The sequence below is a fragment of the Podarcis cretensis genome (genome assembly GCF_951804945.1).
Source record: "Podarcis cretensis genome assembly, chromosome: 14".
Taxonomy (NCBI): Eukaryota; Metazoa; Chordata; class Lepidosauria; order Squamata; family Lacertidae; genus Podarcis; species Podarcis cretensis.
In genome coordinates this window covers 49,046,694-49,064,634 of record NC_137183.1, presented here as the reverse complement: position 1 = coordinate 49,064,634, position 17,941 = coordinate 49,046,694, and the positions used below count along the sequence as shown (strand labels likewise).

The 17,941-nt window shown below is 46.4% G+C and overlaps 2 protein-coding genes and 1 long non-coding RNA gene across 8 annotated transcripts in view; all 3 read left to right on the top strand.

The window, feature by feature from the left end:
* The window catches only part of PRPSAP2 (phosphoribosyl pyrophosphate synthetase associated protein 2), a 32,899-nt gene extending 22,095 nt beyond the window's left edge, over positions 1-10,804 (top strand). For all 6 annotated transcript variants that reach the window (XM_079953964.1, XM_079953962.1, XM_079953959.1 and 3 more), the window contains exons 10-12: positions 682-752; positions 6,283-6,429; positions 9,646-10,804. In XM_079953964.1, the coding sequence (XP_079810090.1) occupies positions 682-752; positions 6,283-6,429; positions 9,646-9,804 (377 nt within the window). In that variant the 3' untranslated portion in view covers positions 9,805-10,804. The remainder of the gene's footprint in view (positions 1-681; positions 753-6,282; positions 6,430-9,645) is intronic.
* Positions 6,436-7,992, top strand: LOC307203361. Its single transcript, XR_013833190.1, has 3 exons — positions 6,436-6,945; positions 7,166-7,301; positions 7,621-7,992. It is a non-coding gene; the product is annotated as an uncharacterized lncRNA (long non-coding RNA).
* Positions 10,805-11,756: 952 nt separating the features above from the next.
* SLC5A10 (solute carrier family 5 member 10) overlaps positions 11,757-17,941 on the top strand; it is a 102,877-nt gene continuing 96,692 nt past the window's right edge. The window contains exons 1-5 of the mRNA XM_079953817.1: positions 11,757-12,528; positions 13,913-13,984; positions 16,202-16,306; positions 16,760-16,819; positions 17,818-17,922. Coding sequence (XP_079809943.1) covers positions 12,412-12,528; positions 13,913-13,984; positions 16,202-16,306; positions 16,760-16,819; positions 17,818-17,922 — 459 coding nt within the window. The 5' untranslated portion in view covers positions 11,757-12,411. The remainder of the gene's footprint in view (positions 12,529-13,912; positions 13,985-16,201; positions 16,307-16,759; positions 16,820-17,817; positions 17,923-17,941) is intronic.

The following is a 17,941-nucleotide window of genomic DNA, read 5'->3' as shown; positions in this document are numbered from 1 at the left end:
GGTAGGCAAATAAGGCCCAGGGGCCGGATCCGGCCCAATCGCCTTCTAAATCTGGCCTGCAGACGGTCTGGGAATCAATGAATTTTTACATGAGTAGAACGCGTCCTTTTATTTAAAATGCATCTCTGGGTTATTTGTGGGGCATAGGAATTCGTTCACCCCCCCCCCAATATAGTCCAGCCCCCCCCCAAGGTCTGAGGGACAGTGGACTGGCCCCCCTGCTGAAAAAGTTTGCTGACCCCTGATGTATAGGGAGCTCCTAGCCTTGCAGATCCTGCCGGATTCCCAGCTCCTCTCATCCCTGAGCCTTCAGGCCCTGCGTGCTGGGAGTCCGCCAATAGGCGGAGAACCACAGGACCCCCACCCCTGCTAAACACAATCATGGGTGGCACTTGCTTTATGGAGCTTGTGATTCCATAAAGCCTTTTGTGCAGTGTGCTCTCTCTCTCCCTCTCTCTCCCCTAATGGTTTTGCTGTAGGGGTTGTTGATGTCAGCAAGGACAGCTTTTGGCGTGACCAGCAGGGGTCGTTGCTGTCAGTAGGAAGTGGAACCTGGCCTGGTTTGCTGGAGTCACGATGAGTGGGGAAATCACCTACCAAGATAACTCCCCGTAAATTCTAAAAGGCGGGAGCTCTACTGCAACATTATAAGACTCCTTTCTTTCTCCCCTTTTTAACCAGTGTTGATTCCAAAAGAGAAACCTCCCATCACAGTTGTCGGAGATGTGGGCGGAAGGATAGCCATCATCGTGGTATGTAGCTGCCTTACTGCAGCAACTTGTAGATTCTGAATTGCCTTTTAGTGCCTGAGAACGTCATGTGGAAAGATGCTGTCAAGATGCGCGGGTGTTTGTGTGTCCCCCAAATCAATTAAAAAAATTAAAGCCTGGTCCACGGTATACTGCCACCATCTACTGACTTACGAGGCAGCAGGGGTCCATGTTCAGGAACCTGCCTTCCAGGGATTTCTGCAACACCTGCAGGCCCCCGGTAGAATAGCAGGAGGGGAGGGGAACTCGGTGTTTGTAGCCTTAGTGACCCAAGATGACTTAGAACCAGGATTGTAGAGTTTGAAGGGACCCTGAGGGTCATCTAGAACAACCCCCACCTAAAGCAACCACAACAGATGTCTATCCAACCTCTGCTTAAAAACCTCCAAGGGAGGAGAGTCCAGTACCTTCCAAAGGAGTCCATTCCACTGTCGAACAGCTCTTACTGTCAGAAAGTTCTTCCTGATGTTTGGTTGGAATCTCCTTTCTTGTAATTTGAATCCGATAACTCACACCTATTATTATTATTATTATTATTATTATTATTATTATTAGCCTCTACACCCCACTTTTCTACCAAGGAGCTCAAGGTGGCATAAACATTCCCCCCCCCCATTTTATCCTTATAGCAACCCTCACTCATTAGGCCTGAAAGTGAGTGACTGGCCCCAAGGCATAGCAGTCAACGTTTCCCTTTTTTAAGGGAAATTCCCTTATTCTCAATAGGATTCCTCGCAAGAAAAGGGAAAAGTTGACAGCTATGGCCCAAGGTCACCCAGTGAGCTTTCACAGCTGAGTGGTGATTCGAACCCTGGTCTCCCAGGTCCTAGTCCAGCAGTCTAACCACTATGCCACACTGGCCCTTATAAAAGCAAGATTTATTTCAACTAATAAGAGACAGCAGAGGAGATACTGGAACACAGTGCAAAAAAAAATAAAAATAAAATTCCAAGAAGTAAGACAGATTGTAAAAGTTCAAAAACGTTTGAATTACAGAACCAGCACGCACTGGAAATAAGAAAGGCTTGGCTAGCTAAAGTTACAATAGCCCTTTCCTACCAACCTCAACTCCCCTCCCTGATACAACAAGGTTTGAAAATCAGGCAGCCGCAGTTAGCATATGAAGGCAAGGGCAACAAACAAGGAAGTAAAAAATGTTTCAGACCCTTTTGCATGGAGACAGCCCACATGTTATTCCACAACCGAATGCATGGGCAGACAAACCAGACTCCCTAGAATTAGTCTGGAGATGAAAGCCTGGGACGGGCCCAGCTGCAGAATATTGCCAATTAAGAATGGGCGGGTGTTCTTGGGAACTCTAATGCCAGCCTCAAGATAAGGGCTGTAACTCATCAAGCAGCTGATAGTGATTACATGAGACGCTAAATTCCCAGGCTGCCCTAGATCTTCCCAAGAACCCCAGCTTCTGTACTATTCTATTCTCTTAAACCAGGAGTGGGGAATGCAGTTCTAGTCAGTTGTCCTTGCTGGCTCACAGATACTTTGGGGAGCATTTCTCAGTTGCTGGGATGTGTCATTCACGTGGTGTGGCTGTGGTTTTTGAAGCCTCCTTGCCAGTCAGGGTCACTCAGATGGAGAAAGATCCTAAGGCAGGCATGGCCAAACTTGGCCCTCCAGCTGTTTTGGGACTACAACTCCCATCATCCCTAGCTAGCAGGACCAGTGGTCAGGGATGATGGGCATTGTAGTCTCAAAACAGCGGGAGGGCCAAGTTTGGCCACCACTGTCCCTAAAGTGCCTTATATATTTTTCAAGGGGGAATTGGGACCCAAATCCGTAATTATTGCTTCTGTCCATGGCCCAAACTCCCACCCATGGAGGTTTTCAGTGTGTACTTCTTCCCTTTGGGAGAAATTTAAGGAGGGTGAGGTCCTGACTGGCATTATATTATTATTATTATTATTATTATTATTATTATTATTATTATTATACGTTTTGGCACCTGTAGTTGTGCCAATTCCGCTGATCGAAGCAGTTGAGTGTGCACGTGGGGGGAGGGAAAGGCAAGCCCAAAAGTAAAGTGGTCCCAGCTTGTTAAGGGCTTTCTATAATAATACACGATGACTGTAATCCTGATATGCCCCACAGAGGAACTTACGGTCTTCAAATAAAAACATCTTGAAGGTCCCAGGCCACAGAGAGGTTAGGCTGGCCTCAACTAGAGCCAGGGCTTTTTCGGCTGCGGCTCCAACCTGGTGGAACGCTCTTGTCACAAGAGACAAGGGCCCTGCAGGACTTGACATCTTTCTGCAGGGCCTGCAAGACAGAGCTGTTCCACCAGGGCTTTGGTCAGGGCGCAGCCTGACCCCCTCCTTTGGCAATCTTTACAAAACTTTAGTTTATGGTTGCCATCAGGTTTGATTTTAATTATTTTTTATAATGTTGCACTGTTTTAGTGTTGTTAGCCGCCCTGAGCCCGGCTTCGGCTGGGGAGGGCGGGATATAAATAAAATTTATTATAAATTTGTTATTATTAATTTGTGGCATCTGCATTTCGCAAGGAAATCCAGCAATCTGAAGCTGAACGTGCCACTCAGCTTCATGGTGCTCAGCCTATGCTAATACTATGCTGCTATTGCGCTGGAGTTTTTAAATGGCCTCTTGCTCTACTGTGTCACCTGCTTTGAGGTAATCGGGTTCAAGGTGCCGCTGAGTAAATCTGGGTCACATTTATCAGCTCTGGCTGCCGAGACTGAAGAGCTGCTCCTCGTGAGCACACCAGACTGCTCTGAATTAAAGGGAGCACTTCCCCAGCTTTTAATGGGAAGCTGAAATTCCAGCCATTGATTTCCAATGCATTGGCGATCCTGATTCAGATCAAAAGGCTTCCAGTAGTGGGAGGAGACTAGTATTTGCTTTTAACAAGCAAGCGAGCTCTTCTTTTTCTTCTTCTTTTAACTTAATCTTTCTACTCCTGTCCAGTCTTCCGGTTTGTTTAAAGTTAACACGTTTTCAACAACATTAAAGTGGCTAATGATTATTCTCCACCCCTGTGGTTATTAGCCGAGCTGTTCATCCAGTTCTTGCATCAGATAACAAACTCCAGTGATTGGCTGCTTTTACTGACAGAGGCAACCTTCATATCCCTTGCCGCATGGGAATGGAGAGGCTGCGGAATAATCCAGCAAAACAGCTGTTGAAAGATTTGTGCCCTGGCTGGAGGATTTAGTTTTCCTAGGAAGGGTGGACTTTTAAGATGCTGGTAGGGAGAGATTAGAGTATATCTGGTGAAAGGAATAAATAACCTGTGCAGTTGAAGGCCTGGTTCTTCCAGATGTTTTGGACCACGCTTCTCATCATCCCTGACCATTGGCCTTGATAGCTGGGGCTGATGGGAGTTGTAGTCCAAAAAATACATTGAGTTTGCCAGATTGGGGAAGGCTGAGCGCTCTGTCTGTTTCCATTATCACGTTTGCAAGTGTGAAAAGCAAATCCATTATGTACCTCATTAAGCTTCACAAAATCAAAACACTTCGGGCCTGTGGGAATGCATAGATCCCCGCTATGTCTCGCTGTGACCTGCTTGGTTAGAGAAGTTGTCTGCAGTGGTTTGTCATTTGGGACCCGGCAGCTGTTATCGCTGGAAATGCTTTGCAATATACAAATATATTCTTTCTTTGTTTAGCCGAAGCCATTGCAAAAGATAAAATACCTCAAACAGAATAAAATACATTCCACAGTTAAAATAATTATTAAAACCAAGTGTTTTGTCAGATAAGGGTTTGCTTCCCTGAAGAATTTAAACTTTCCATCCCTACAAACTTTCTCTTTAAAATTGTCGCTCAAGACAAAACAGGCCACTTTTCAGAGGTGCAGGTGGACCTGTCCCCAAACTGAAAGTTAAATATCCAATCGATCTCCCTACTGGGAGATTCAAATCTTTGAACAAGGCTGCTCTTAAGTCCTTGTGGATTGGGCAAAACCGGTGAGTAGCAGGGTAAATATTCTACATGGGCAAGCTTTCTATTCATAAGGGATCCAACAAGAGCATCCTGCAGCAATGGCAGGGGGCAAAGACTGGAGCCACAGAGCTGTAAAGGCTGTTTTCCATTTGTAATGCTAGTTAGTATGGGTGAGGAGTCTGAATGGGCAGTTTGGAATGCTAAGAGGCACATTCGGACGGGCGGACAGAAGTGCAATCAGCACAAAAATCATGCTTTAAAATGGGAGAAAAGTTCGTGGTGTTGCTATTAGTCCATCTAGCCCTTAACAACTTGGGACCAGTTTACCTATTAGATCGCCTTAATCTACCTGTAGCCACTCCACTTCTTCATTCTGCAGAATTGGCACTGCTGCAGGTGCCACATAATACCCATTCCACATTGGTAAGAAATCAAATCATTTTGTGTGGCAGTACCTACACTTGGGACGCAGGTGGCGCTGTGGGTTAAAGCCTCAGCGCCTAGGGCTTGCCGATTGAAAGGTCGGCGGTTCGAATCCCTGCGGCGGGGTGCGCTCCCGCTGCTCGGTCCCAGCGCCTGCCAACCTAGCAGTTCGAAAGCACCTCCGGGTGCAAGTAGATAAATAGGGACCGCTTACCAGCGGGAAGGTAAACGGCGTTTCCGTGTGCGGCTCTGGCTTGCCAGAGCAGCGATGTCACGCTGGCCACGTGACCCGGAAGTGTCTCCGGACAGCGCTGGCCCCTGGCCTCTTAAGTGAGATGGGCGCACAACCCCAGAGTCTGTCAAGACTGGCCCGTACGGGCAGGGGTACCTTTACCTTTACCTTTACCTACACTTGGGAACTCCCTGCCTATTGATATCAAACAGGCAGCTTCTCTGCACTCTTTGTTGGCGCCTGCTAAAATCTTTCTTGTTTAGACAACCCTGGCCAAACGTTTAGAAAGCCGGAGTAATTTTAATCTGTTTTTGTACTGTAACTTTTGAATGTTTCAAAGCATGGCTGTAAACTCTTATTGTTTTGTCTTTTCATAAAACATTTTAAGGGTTGTTGTTTTTTGTTGCAACCGAGTGATGTCTGATAAATCAGTGATGTGTTCCCTCTCTCCCTGCTTCACCCTTAGGGCATCAGGGTAGGGTACTGGCGGAGGTATGGGGGGGAGTGCATCGCCCCTGGCACCACTGGGGAGGGGGGTACCTTTGTGGCTGCCCCTCCGACACGCGCCATGCCCCCGTGGGCGCCATGCCCCGAGGACGCGCGCCACACCCCACAGGGCGCACGCTAACGACACCCCCGCCTGCTCTCCGCCCCTGGTGCTGGAGCATGCAGCTTCGCCACTGGGGTAGGGGACAGAAAAAAAGGTTGCATTTAATGCCCCACCCACTTCCTTCTGCCCCCACCCACCAGTGGCATGTGGCCCCCAGAATATTGCCCAGAAGGAAATCTGGCCCTTAAAAAATGGTTCCTCCCTCCTTTCTTCAGCAAAGAGGGGGGCAATCAGTAGTGGCCTGTAAGTGGCTCTAGAGGCCTTCCCTCCGGCGGCCTCGTTGAGGCAACACTGATAATCCTCTTCTCATATCCTCTTGGCCAGGACGACATAATAGACGATGTAGACAGCTTCCTGGCTGCTGCTGAGACGCTCAAAGAGAGAGGCGCCTACAAGATTTTTGTCATGGCCACCCACGGCCTCCTTTCCTCGGATGCTCCCCGGTTGATAGAGGAGTCTGCAATTGACGAGGTAAGCAAGCAGAATGGGCTCGTTTTTCCCAAAATGGCAGCGTGTGTCTACGGATGCTAACTTTGCAAACTGGATGAGCCGTAGATCGAGAGGGTCTGACTTAGATTCTGTAGCCACAAAGCTCCTAAAACTACCCGTATTTTTTTTCCTGGGAACAGTGTGTGTAGGACTTTCGCGTTTAGTGTGGGATGAAGCACTTGAGACAACAGCTCTTGGCTCAAAATGACAGTGTGATGGGATCTTGCAGGGAGCTTCCAAAGCTGTGGGCCTTAGAAAAAACTGCTGACATTTGCCTTGCGCAAGTGAGGTGGTGAATTGGAGGCGGGAAGGGCATTTTTGTGCCCCTCTGAAAATGGCAGAATATAGCATTTTTAAGCCACTTTACACACAGAGAGCAAAAAAGGAGCATCAAGGCAACTTAAAAACCACCAATAAAAGCATACTGATAGAACCAGCTGAGATCTACAGATTATTGTGAGCTGCCCTGAGGTCTACGGATGAAGGGCTGTATAATAAGTACAGTGGTACCTCGGGTTAAGTACTTAATTTGTTCTGGAGGTCCGTACTTAACCTGAAACTGTACTTAACCTGAAGCACCACTTTAGCTAATGGGGCCTCCTGCTGCTGCTGTGCCACCGGAGCACGATTTCTGTTCTCATCCTGAAGGAAAGTTCTTAACCTGAAGCACTATTTCTGGGTAAGTGGAGTCTGTAACCTGAAGCGTATGTAACCCGAGGTACCACTGTAATGATAAGAACAATGGAAATGTTGGGGAACCTACTGGAAATAAATGGCATCGGGGTCTAGCAAAGCCACCAGTCTTTTTTCCAGAGACCTAAAAAAACCCAGTTTTTTGAAACAGTCTAAATACAGTGGGGCCTCGCAAGACGAAAAGAATCCGTTCCGCGAGTCTCTTCGTCTAGCGGTTTTTTCGTCTTGCGAAGCAAGCCCATTGACGGATTAACGCTATTAGCGGTTTAGCGGCTTTTAGCGGCTTAGCGGATAAGCGGCTTAGCGGCTTAGAAAAAGGGGGGGGGGAGAAAAACCCGCAGGAACTCGCAAGACATTTTCGTCTTGCAAAGCAAGCCCATAGGAAATTCGTTTTGCGAAGCACCTCCAAAACGGAAAACTCTTTCGTCTAGCGAGTTTTCCGTCTTGCGAGGCATTCGTCTTGCGGGGCACCACTGTAAGCATTTCCTAACCTGCCTCCAGCCATGATGCTGTTCCTTGCTGGGCCTTCAGGTGTTCTGCAGCAAGCACAATCCGTGGCTTCACAGACCTGCCTGGAAGTGTGTGTGCCTAGGCCCTGGCTGCTGATTCAGCAGCTGCTCCCCTGTTCAGACTTCTGATACTTGCATCCTGCCCTTGAAGGTCAGCGCCTAGTTAACCTTTGGAACGTGCTGCGACAGGCAGAAGAAGTGGCGGCTACCATCTTGGATGGCTTCAAAAGAGCATTAAGAGCATTAATTGCTAAAAACTGGAAAAAAACACCTGTGCCAACAAAAAAGGAAGGGCAAGACAAACTGTTAGAGTATATTGAACTGGGTAGATTAACAGTGGCAATTAGAGGATCACACTAGACGAGAGTTTCAAAAAGCATGGGGGAAATGCAGAGAATACTTCACAAAACTGCCCTAAAATACATACCTGGGGCTTGTTTTTCGATTAATGTCTGCAGGAGACTTTGTGGATATTTAAGCTATAATTAGAAAAATCTTAATAATTATTCATGAAGGAAACAGCTTATAAGAAGTTAATAAGGAGGCCGGCTACAGGTTAAAGGAAGTCTTTTATTTGGTTGTTTGTATTGTTGTATGTTATGCTCATTGTATGTTATGTTCACGCTTAATGAGAGTGGGTTTCTGTATTGGGGTGTGTGTGTTTATGTTATGTTGCAAATAAAATTCCAATATTTATTTATTTATTTATTTTTAAAAAAAGCATTAGGGCAAATTCCTGGAGGATGAAGGGGTATCGTGGCTTGTAGCCAGGATTGCTGTGCTTTCCCTCCACAGCCAAGAGGCAGCAATGCTTCTGAATACCAGCTGCTGCCAGCCACAGGAGGAAGAGATGCTCTTGTGCTTGGATCCCACTTGTGGGTTTTCCACGGGCATCTAGTTTGCAACTCTGGGAACATGATGCTGGACTAGATGGGCCAGGGAGCCTGATCCTAGCAGGCTGCTCAGATCAGATGGAGCCAGAAGGAAGCTGTTAAGAAGTCCTACAAGAGCCCCAAGACATAGGTCTGGCTGAGTGTGGCGGCTGTGAGGTCACAGTGCCTGAGAAGGGGATTTGAACACAGGTCACCCTGGTCCAAGCCTATTCAGCATCTCACATGGTCTCTCTGGCCCCTCCTCTTCCTTCCTTACTCCCAACACTATTATTATAGTCTTTTATATATACCTCCTGTTTTAATAATTTTTAGCTTTCCAAAATGTCCTGCAGATTATATATATATATATAAAATTTCTATACCGCTTTATATGTTTAATAAAAATCTCAAAGCGGTTTACTGAATATTAAATCAGTAAATCAATAAAACATTAGCTGGGCGATGTTCCTCATGAGGAGCCTCTTCAGTGGGGCTGGTGAGTGTGGGCCTTGCCTCCTAGGCCAGGTGGAAAGGGCCTTGCAGGGAGCGGCCTTCACACTCACAGCCGGGCAATGTTCCTCCAGCCTCATCATTTTAAATGACTGTACGTATGCTGGTCTATGACCATAATAAAGATTTGATTTGATTTGATTGACTCCCAACACGAAGCAAAATAGGATCAGCTGCGAAACTTTCCTGTTTCTAATTTTAAATCCAGTACTAAAAAGGTAAAGGTAAAGGACTCCTGGACAGTTAAGTCCAGTCAAAGGTGACTGGGGTTGCTGCGCTCATCTCACTTTCAGGCCGAGGGAGCCGGCGTTTGTCCACAGACAGCTTTCTGGGTCATGTGGCCAGCATGACTAAACTGCTTCTGGCACAACGGAACACCGTGACGGAAACCAGAGCACACGGAAATGCTGTTTACCTTCCTGCTGCAGTGGTACCCATTTATCTGCTTGCACTGGTGTGCTTTTGAACTGCCAGCAACAAGCTACAAGGAAGATGTACCACTCTCTTTTGTAGCTTTGTTTAGAAGTGATCCCAAGGTGTTTGTGGCTGCGACTCTTCCTGCCACCTTCTTAATTTCCAACCTCCCCCCTCACTCTCTTTGCCTCTCTTCCCAGGTTGTGGTCACCAACACAATTCCTCATGAGATCCAAAAGCTCCAGTGCCCCAAAATTAAGACTGTGGACATCAGCATGATTCTTTCGGAGGCCATCCGCAGAATCCACAACGGGGAGTCCATGTCGTACCTTTTCAGGAATATAGGCCTGGATGACTGACTGGTACCTTGGAAGGCTTGGAGGAGGAGGAGAAGAGGAAAAATATTTTCAGGGGCCAAACTGGACATCTACACAGAAAACCGAGCAATGAAGCATCGTGGCTTAAACTTTGTCCTTCAATGGAACCCACTTTGTTTAGTTGCTTCCCTTCCCCATGATTTAAATTTAGTAGATGAAATTTCCAGAACTTTTTTCTTCTTTTTTGCAAAAAGACTTTTATTGGGGGGGGGGGGGGGAGAACAAAAATCTAGTCTGTTACATTTAGCTGCACCGTTGGTTAAGGACACGGTCCTTTTTGAGAAGTTCTTGAGCCTCCTTGAAATGCATTGGGGGCCTGTGCAGGAGAGCACCCTGCGTCTCTTGAGGGTTTGGGTGACCAGGGGGCCCAACTGCGTGGTTTTGAAAGAGAAGCCATATCCCCCTGGGCAATGACTCCCCAGGCGTGGGATTCTCCTGGTGAGAGACCCGCAGGGCCTGTTCCCATAGAACAGGTTATCCTTGTTTGCCTGTAAGCGAAAACTGTAGCCTTGCACCCTGTGGGAGTCAGAGGACACGGAAATGGCAGTCGTGGGCTGGAACAACATGCTCAGTCTCCTGCCTCTCATGGTCATTTCAATGAGGTTCGCACAGGAGAAGTTCCTGGGAGATGGAGCTCTAAGGGTACAAATTCACACACACACACACCCCTCTACCTTGGAGAAAAGGGTCACGGCTCCTACGTGTTCACATTCCTTTCCTCCCCGAATCGGCTTGCTTGCAAGTGCTTTGAAGGGTTAATTACATACGATTCTTTTATCTCTCTCTTTTTTTAATATATATAAAAAAGCTACTGTATAAAGTTCGCATCTGACAAGCCAAAAAAGAAAAAAAAAAAGTTGTACTGTTGTACGCAGTTCAGTGACATTTTTTGTAGAAGTGCTTTTATAGGAAAAGCATATGGAGTATGCACTGGTATTTATTTTCTGCAATGAGAAGAATAAATGACTTTGTTTTTGTGTGAGCTTCTTAGGAAATATTTGTTCGGCGGCTGTGCTCTTTTTGTCAGCGGAACAATATTACGGGTGATGAGTGTGTGCGTGCCGGCAGCTACCTACGCTCCTTCAGTCTCTCCCCTCCAAAAAAGCTTGCTTTGACGTTTTTGCAAGGTTTTTCCCACCTTGTAAAAGTGTAGCAGTTGGCTTCATCTCACCCTTCTGGAATCTTTTTAGCCTTGCTTGCAAACTTCCATTCCCACACCTCCTAATATGCTATTCAGCTGGGCACTCTGCAGAAACAAGCCTCCTTAAACCAGCTCACACATAAGCAACATTGACGTGCAAAATCTCCACCTCGAGAGTGTCAGGTTGGAATTTGATATCTCTTCAGCTGCCCCTGCGTTGAATGCAGAACGGGCTTCAGGAGCAGCGTTCCTGGGTTAGGCTTTAACGGAAGCTGCTCATTAAACAATGCCCACTAGCGAAAAGGCTGACACATTAACAAAAGAGTGTCAATGTTTAGGAGGAAGGGCGGACAAGCTGGCCTGTGAGGGGACAGACATTTGAAGGGAGAATTGCACGAAAATGTCAAGGTGCAAGTTCTGCCAAGCGGGGACATGTGGAGCCGGGGGTGGGTAGGATGGGAAGAAACTTGATTCAGTTAGCATTTAAAGGCAAAATCCATCAAATCCACCTTTTCTAAAAAACGATGTAGGAACTGAAACACGGCTATCTTTCAACATTCGCCCTTCTCTGATTTTTGCAGCGCACTTCACCAGCCAAAATATGCTTAAAAACCCACATTTTAGTGAATGTGTCCTACAAAAATGTGCTATGTATCATGGGAAATTGCTTTGTGTGAATTGGGGGAAATTGCACGCCAAAATGCATACTAGGAGAAATTTGACCTAGAACGTTGATGAGTTACATGAGGAAGTCACAGATGTGCTTAAGACTGAGCTTAAGACTGGAAAAATGAGAAACTGAAAACGACAAGATCCACCCATCCCTGGACAATCATGTATGGGTCAAATACCTTTAGCTGAATAATCCTGTTGGTTTCATGTTGGATTTATGTGACATAGACCCCCAGTCCCCTCCAGTGTTTCCCATTATCCCAACATAACCAAGAAAGCGTCACTGTTTTGCCCTGGCAGTGTTTGTCTGTGGCTGTGGCCTTAGGAGGGATCAGAGATGTTTTCTTTAGTTCTGCAGGGGCACATGGTTCAGAAGGGCGCACCTTGGCATTTTGAAGAATGATTCTAAAACACCCGAGTGTGAGCAGGTCATGCAGCCCCGGGGCCCCTCAATCATGGGGGGAAAGGTGGGGCGCGTGTCCTGAGCCATGCACATTGGTTTGGGGTTTTTTTGCAACGTCCACGCAACTTTGTCAGAACAAAAATGCCAGCCAGCATTCAAATTTGCAAATTTAGCGGCCCACTCCCCCTGTAGCTCTGATTAACCCTCAGTTCATTTGTATCCGCTGAGAAAGGGGGCAGACTCTGCCCCAGGGCCAAGACGCATGTACTGCTTCTCGAATCACAAACGGCCTCCCCCCAGGCTGTTTAATGATCAATTCCTTGACTCTTGAAAGCAGCTGGCCTCTGTCTCTTTGTTCCTGGCTCCAGGTGCGATGTCCGCAGAAGACTTTCCTCTGGCTGAAATGCCCACTCCTTCGCCCCACTTCAGCGTTACTGATGTGATCGTCGTCGTGGCATATTTCCTTTTGAATTTGGCAGTGGGGATATGGGTAAGGTGGGCAAATCTTTAATCGGTTTAAGGGCCCGATCGACTATGCAACGGCTTCAGTTGACCAATGGGACTGAGCATTCGGGGGATGCCAGCTTTTTAAAAGATGCAGTTTGGATTCTGCTGCCTGGGCACAGAACATGCTCAGCCGTATTGGGCTGTTTTCTCTCCCCCCCCCCCCCGAATTCGTTTGCATTTCTGCAAATCTAGATGCTCTGCTGAACCGGCCGATAACTCCCTGTTGCACGTAACTGGTGCCATTTTGACTGAGTGCTCACGCCTGAATGCCAGAAATTAGAGGGAATATTATTATGGTTATTATTACCCATTCTGCTTCTAAAAACAAAGTAAGATTCTAGTCTTCATGGTTTTCAATAAAGGGTGAAATTAAATAGGAATATGCTTTTACACCGAGGCAGAACATTGGTCCATCTAGTTGAGTGTTGTTTGCAACAGATTCCAACAATCTTTTGCTGAGGTTTCAAACCCCAGGCCTAGGCGGCTAAATCCGACCCTCCAAGCCCCCTCTCAGCTGGCTGCACCTCTGCTTTGCACCCTCCTTTGGTGTCTGTCTCAAAAATGTCTGCCTGGAATAATTATCATCTTTCTGTATCAGAATTTTGCTTATTGCCTGCCCTACACCCAAAGTTCCCAGAGTGGGTCACAGCAATTTAAAACACAACTTTTTAGGAACCAGCTGCAGCTTGGAAAGAGTTCCATCTTCAATCCATGGCATCTAGGGCTAGGGATGCACCCCCCCATCTGAATTCCCGGAGAGCTGCTGCCAGTCAGTGTAAACAATATAGAGTTAGATAGGCCAATGTTCCGACTAGGAGTGGGGCTACTTCCAATGTTCAAAACGAGAAGAGGGTGGGTCTGAAAAATACGCAGCCCAACTGTGAAAGACCAGGGAAAAGAGACGTATCTTCAGAGTATGATGCGAACCATATAGGGAAGGAGCCAGGCATGCCTTTGTGGGGAGGGATTTCCACAATTTAGGGGCTGCCACAGAGAAGGCCCTGTACTCAGCCACCCCGTACCCAACTTCTCAGGGTGGTGGAAAGATGAAGAGGGCGCCTTCTTCCGATTTAAAGACCCAGGAGACTCTATAGCAGCCTTTCTCAACCTGGGGGTCCCCAGATGTTGTTGAACTACAACTCCCATCATCCCTAGCTAGCAAGACCAGAGCTCAGGGTTGATGGAAGTTGTAGTCCAACAACATCTGGGGACCCACAGGTTGAGAACCACTGCTCTATAGGGAAGGAGGTGGTCTTTCTGGTACTTGGGGGCTATATTGTGGGGCAGGAGGAAATCTCTGTCCGGTTTCCACGCTCTAGATACAGATTGTCACTCACCCCTACTTAGTTGTCTCTTTGCTTGTCCAGTCTTCCTGCAGGGCAAACAGAAACACTTTAAGTGGATACTTCCTGGCTGGGAGGAACATAGTCTGGTGGCCGGTAAGTAGATGCAACTGCCTGTTTGATTTTGGGGCTCCACAAGGTTTCATCCAAGCCTCACAGAGGGCAGTGACTTACATGCAATGTTGGAAAAAGAGCAAGCATCATCGTCACCCCCCAAAATAGGGCAGAAGAACATGCAGATCTGCATAAAATTTGCACATGCTAATTTATATTTCTAGATGCATGTTTGGAAAGTCACTTTTGTGCAAAACAGACCCATTGGAAATAATAGCTCTAAGTGACTCGCGTGCACTAATTTCAGTGAGTCTATTCAGAGTAGGACTATCGCTGGGTACAAGCCAACTAGGTAAATGTAAAGGTACCCCTGACTGTTAGGTCCAGTCGCGGACGACTTGGGGGTTGCACTGTTTATCTCACTCTATAGGCTGAGGGAGCCGGCGTTTGTCTGCAGACAGCTTCCAGGTCATGTAGCCAGCATGACAGCCGCTTCTGGCGAACCAGAGCAGTGCACGGAAACGCCATTTACCGTCCTGCCGGAGCGGTACCTATTTATCTACTTGCACTTTGACGTGCTTTTGAACTGCTAGGTTGGCAGTTGCTGGGACTGAGCAACGGGAGCTCACTCCGTCATGGGGATTCGAACCGCCGACCTTCCGATCATCAAGTGCTAGGCTCTGGTTTAGACCACAGCGCCACCCGCATCTCACAAGCCAACTGCTGCAGTACTAATGCCAATACCATGCAGTTGTTAGTTGGAGTGTCGGACTGGGACCTGAGAGGCCAGAGTTAAAATCCCCACTCAGCCGTGGGCCAGTCCCTGCCTCTTGGCCTAACCTACCTCGCAAGGTTGTTGTGGGGGATTAAATGACAACGGGAAGAGTTGGAAGGGACCACAAGGGTTGTACATACCAACCGGCTGCAATGCAGGAATCTTTTGCCCAACGTGGGAATCGAACCCACAACCCTAAGATGAAGAGTGTAATGCTTTACAAACTGAGAGATCCTTGGAGGAAAAAAGTGGTATATAAATACAGTGATACCTCTGGTTACGTACTTAAATCGTTCCGGAGGTCTGTTCTTAACCTGAAACTGTTCTTAACCTGAAGCACCACTTTAGCTAATGGGGCCTCCTGCTGCTGCTGTGCTGTTCTCATCCTGAAGCAAAGTTCTTAACCCGAGGTACTATTTCTGGGTTAGTGGAGTCTGTAACCTGAAGTGTATGTAACCTGAGGTATGACTACATAAATGAATGGACCAGGTGACCTGAGTGTCTGCTCAGTCAGGGCCATCTTTACTTGGGGGTGCAAATTCTGGGGGGTGCAAGGCGTCTGCCGTTGAAGCCGCCTAAGCTCTTAACTATCTACTTGTTGTGAAATAATAAATAATTTTGATCAAGCTAGAAAAACAAAATACATATATACAGTGGTGCCTCGCAAGACGAAAAGAATCCGTTCCGCGAGTCTCTTCGTCTAGCGGTTTTTTCGTCTTGCGAAGCAAGCCCATTGACAGCTTAGCGGATTAGCGCTATTAGCGGCTTTTAGCGATCAGCTGTTAAGCGGCTTATCAGCGGATCAGTGGAAAAAACCCGCAGGAACTCGCAAGACATTTTCGTCTTGCGAAGCAAGCCCATAGGGAAATTCGTTTTGCGAAGCGCCTCCAAAACGGAAATCCCTTTTGTCTAGCGGGTTTTCCGTCTTGCAAGGCGTTCATCTTGCGGGACACCACTGTACCTAGGTATTACCGAAATGTATACCTACTGTTTCACTAAAGGACTATCGACTTTGTGCACTCATTTACCAAAGACGTGCTGCGCCAGCGGTGGCGCTTGTCATTCTCAATGCCGCCATGCACACAAAATTAACTAAATTTGGGGGCGCTGGGCAGATCTTTGCACCCCGGCGGCGCATATGCTAAAGACGGCCCTACGCTCAGTCCAAACTCTTCTCTGTCCTCTTTCTTTCCGGCACCTGCTTAAAACATTTTTGTTTCAGAAGCCTATCGAGAAGTTACACGAGTTTTCATTTTAGCTGCTGCTGCTTTGGGAGATACGTTTAAATACCTGATTTGTAACTCTTTCCAATCAATAATTTTAATGCTTTATTGTTATTTTTTGGAATTTGCTTACGGTCTTTGCAGTTTGTTTGGTTTAGAAATAATAATAATAATAATAATAATAATAATAATAATAATAAATAAATAAATAAATTAATAATGATAATGGTAATATTACTATTGGCTGCTTTTGGCCTGCAGATCGGTGCCTCGCTCTTTGCCAGCAGTGAAGGATCGAGCCTTTTCATTGGATTGGCCGGCACGGCGGCCGCAGGAGGAATAGCAGTGGCCGGCTTCGAATGGAACGTGAGTAGTGCCGGATTTACATATAAGCTAAACAAGCTATAGCTTAGGGCTTAACTTTCTTGGGGCCCCCAAAAAAATTTAAAGGAAAAAAACACCTGGATGTACATTTCCAAAATATAAGATAAAAAGCAAATAAAATAAAACCTACAGACAGTTAGAGCTTAATAATCATTTCACTATTACTATACTACCGGTGATGAAGAAACTGAAATTGACCAATTCTATGAAGACTTACAACACCTTCTAGAAATGACACCAAAGAAGAATGTTCTTCTCATTATAGGTGATTGGAATGCTAAAGTATGGAGTCAAGAGATAAAAGGAACAACTGGATGGTTGAACCACTTTGGAAATTTCAGCTAGTGGTTATGTCTGAAGCACAAATCCCTTTTCTTTTACCCATATGCACCGATGTGTAGGACCACACTTAAGTGTTTTTATATCTCTTTCCAGGCCACCTTTGTGCTTCTGGCGTTGGCCTGGGTGTTTGTTCCCATCTACATCTCTTCAGAGGTAAGTTGGGAACCAGGTTTGGTCCTGTCCTTTGGTGTGTGGCCTTCCTGCACCTCCAACAGCTGCTTTTTACGACCTCTCCCATACCGATTCAGTGCAACCTACCCAGGCGTCTGAGGCTCACGGCCTTCTCTGTACTTGGCAATTCAAATAATAATAATAAATATCTCCCAAAGCTCCTGGGTGAAAAGCCACCACAATTTATTTTAACATGATTCTAATGCTGTGTTTTACGTTGCCGTAACCTGCCCCGGGACTGTCAGATAATAAACGGCACAACTCCCTGGTGAGGCAGGTTTTCCACATTTCTGCAAGTTTGTCACCATGAAAATTCATCTGCGTTTTAGTGCAAATTCCTTTTTGGTCATACAATCCAATTTTGGTCATACAATCCAATTTTGGTCATACAATCCAATTGGAAAATTGGGAAAGGTTGTGGAAGGTGGATATCAATTTCACAGACTGTTATACGAAAAAAGAGAACATGATTTTACTGCTGGTACCTCACTCTGGAAAAATCGCCTAAGATTTACAAAAAGCAGTCAAACTTATGCTGGAGATGTAAGAGAGAGGTGGGAACCTTTTATCACACATGGTGGGGATGTAAAATTCTAAGGAAATTTTGGAACGAGGTATATGAGGAGCTGAAAAAATTATTCAAGATTTCGTTTGCCAAAAGGCCAGAGGCTTTTTTGTTAGGCCTAATATCAAATGACATTTCCAGAGATAAGAAAAATGTATTCCTTTACCCAGCATCTGCCACCCCACTAATATAGGCATTCTTATCCACACTTTTCGCTAAGATGTACTTTTTTGTACACATTATTTGGCTGGAGAACTGCAGCGCAAAATTCGGAGAAGTGCAAATTATGCTGTGTTTCAATTTGCATGCATAGTGAAAATTGGGCTAGGCTCACGTTAAAATCTAAACAGAGCTGGAATTTCTCCCACCCCAAATTATAACACTGGCGTCTGATTCTTTCCCTTCCTCCGACCAGATTGTCACCATGCCAGAATACCTCCAGAAGCGTTTTGGCGGGGAGAGAATTCGGATATACCTTTCATCCCTGTCTCTCCTGCTTTCCATCTTCACCAAGATATCAGTGAGTGGCTGTTAGCCAG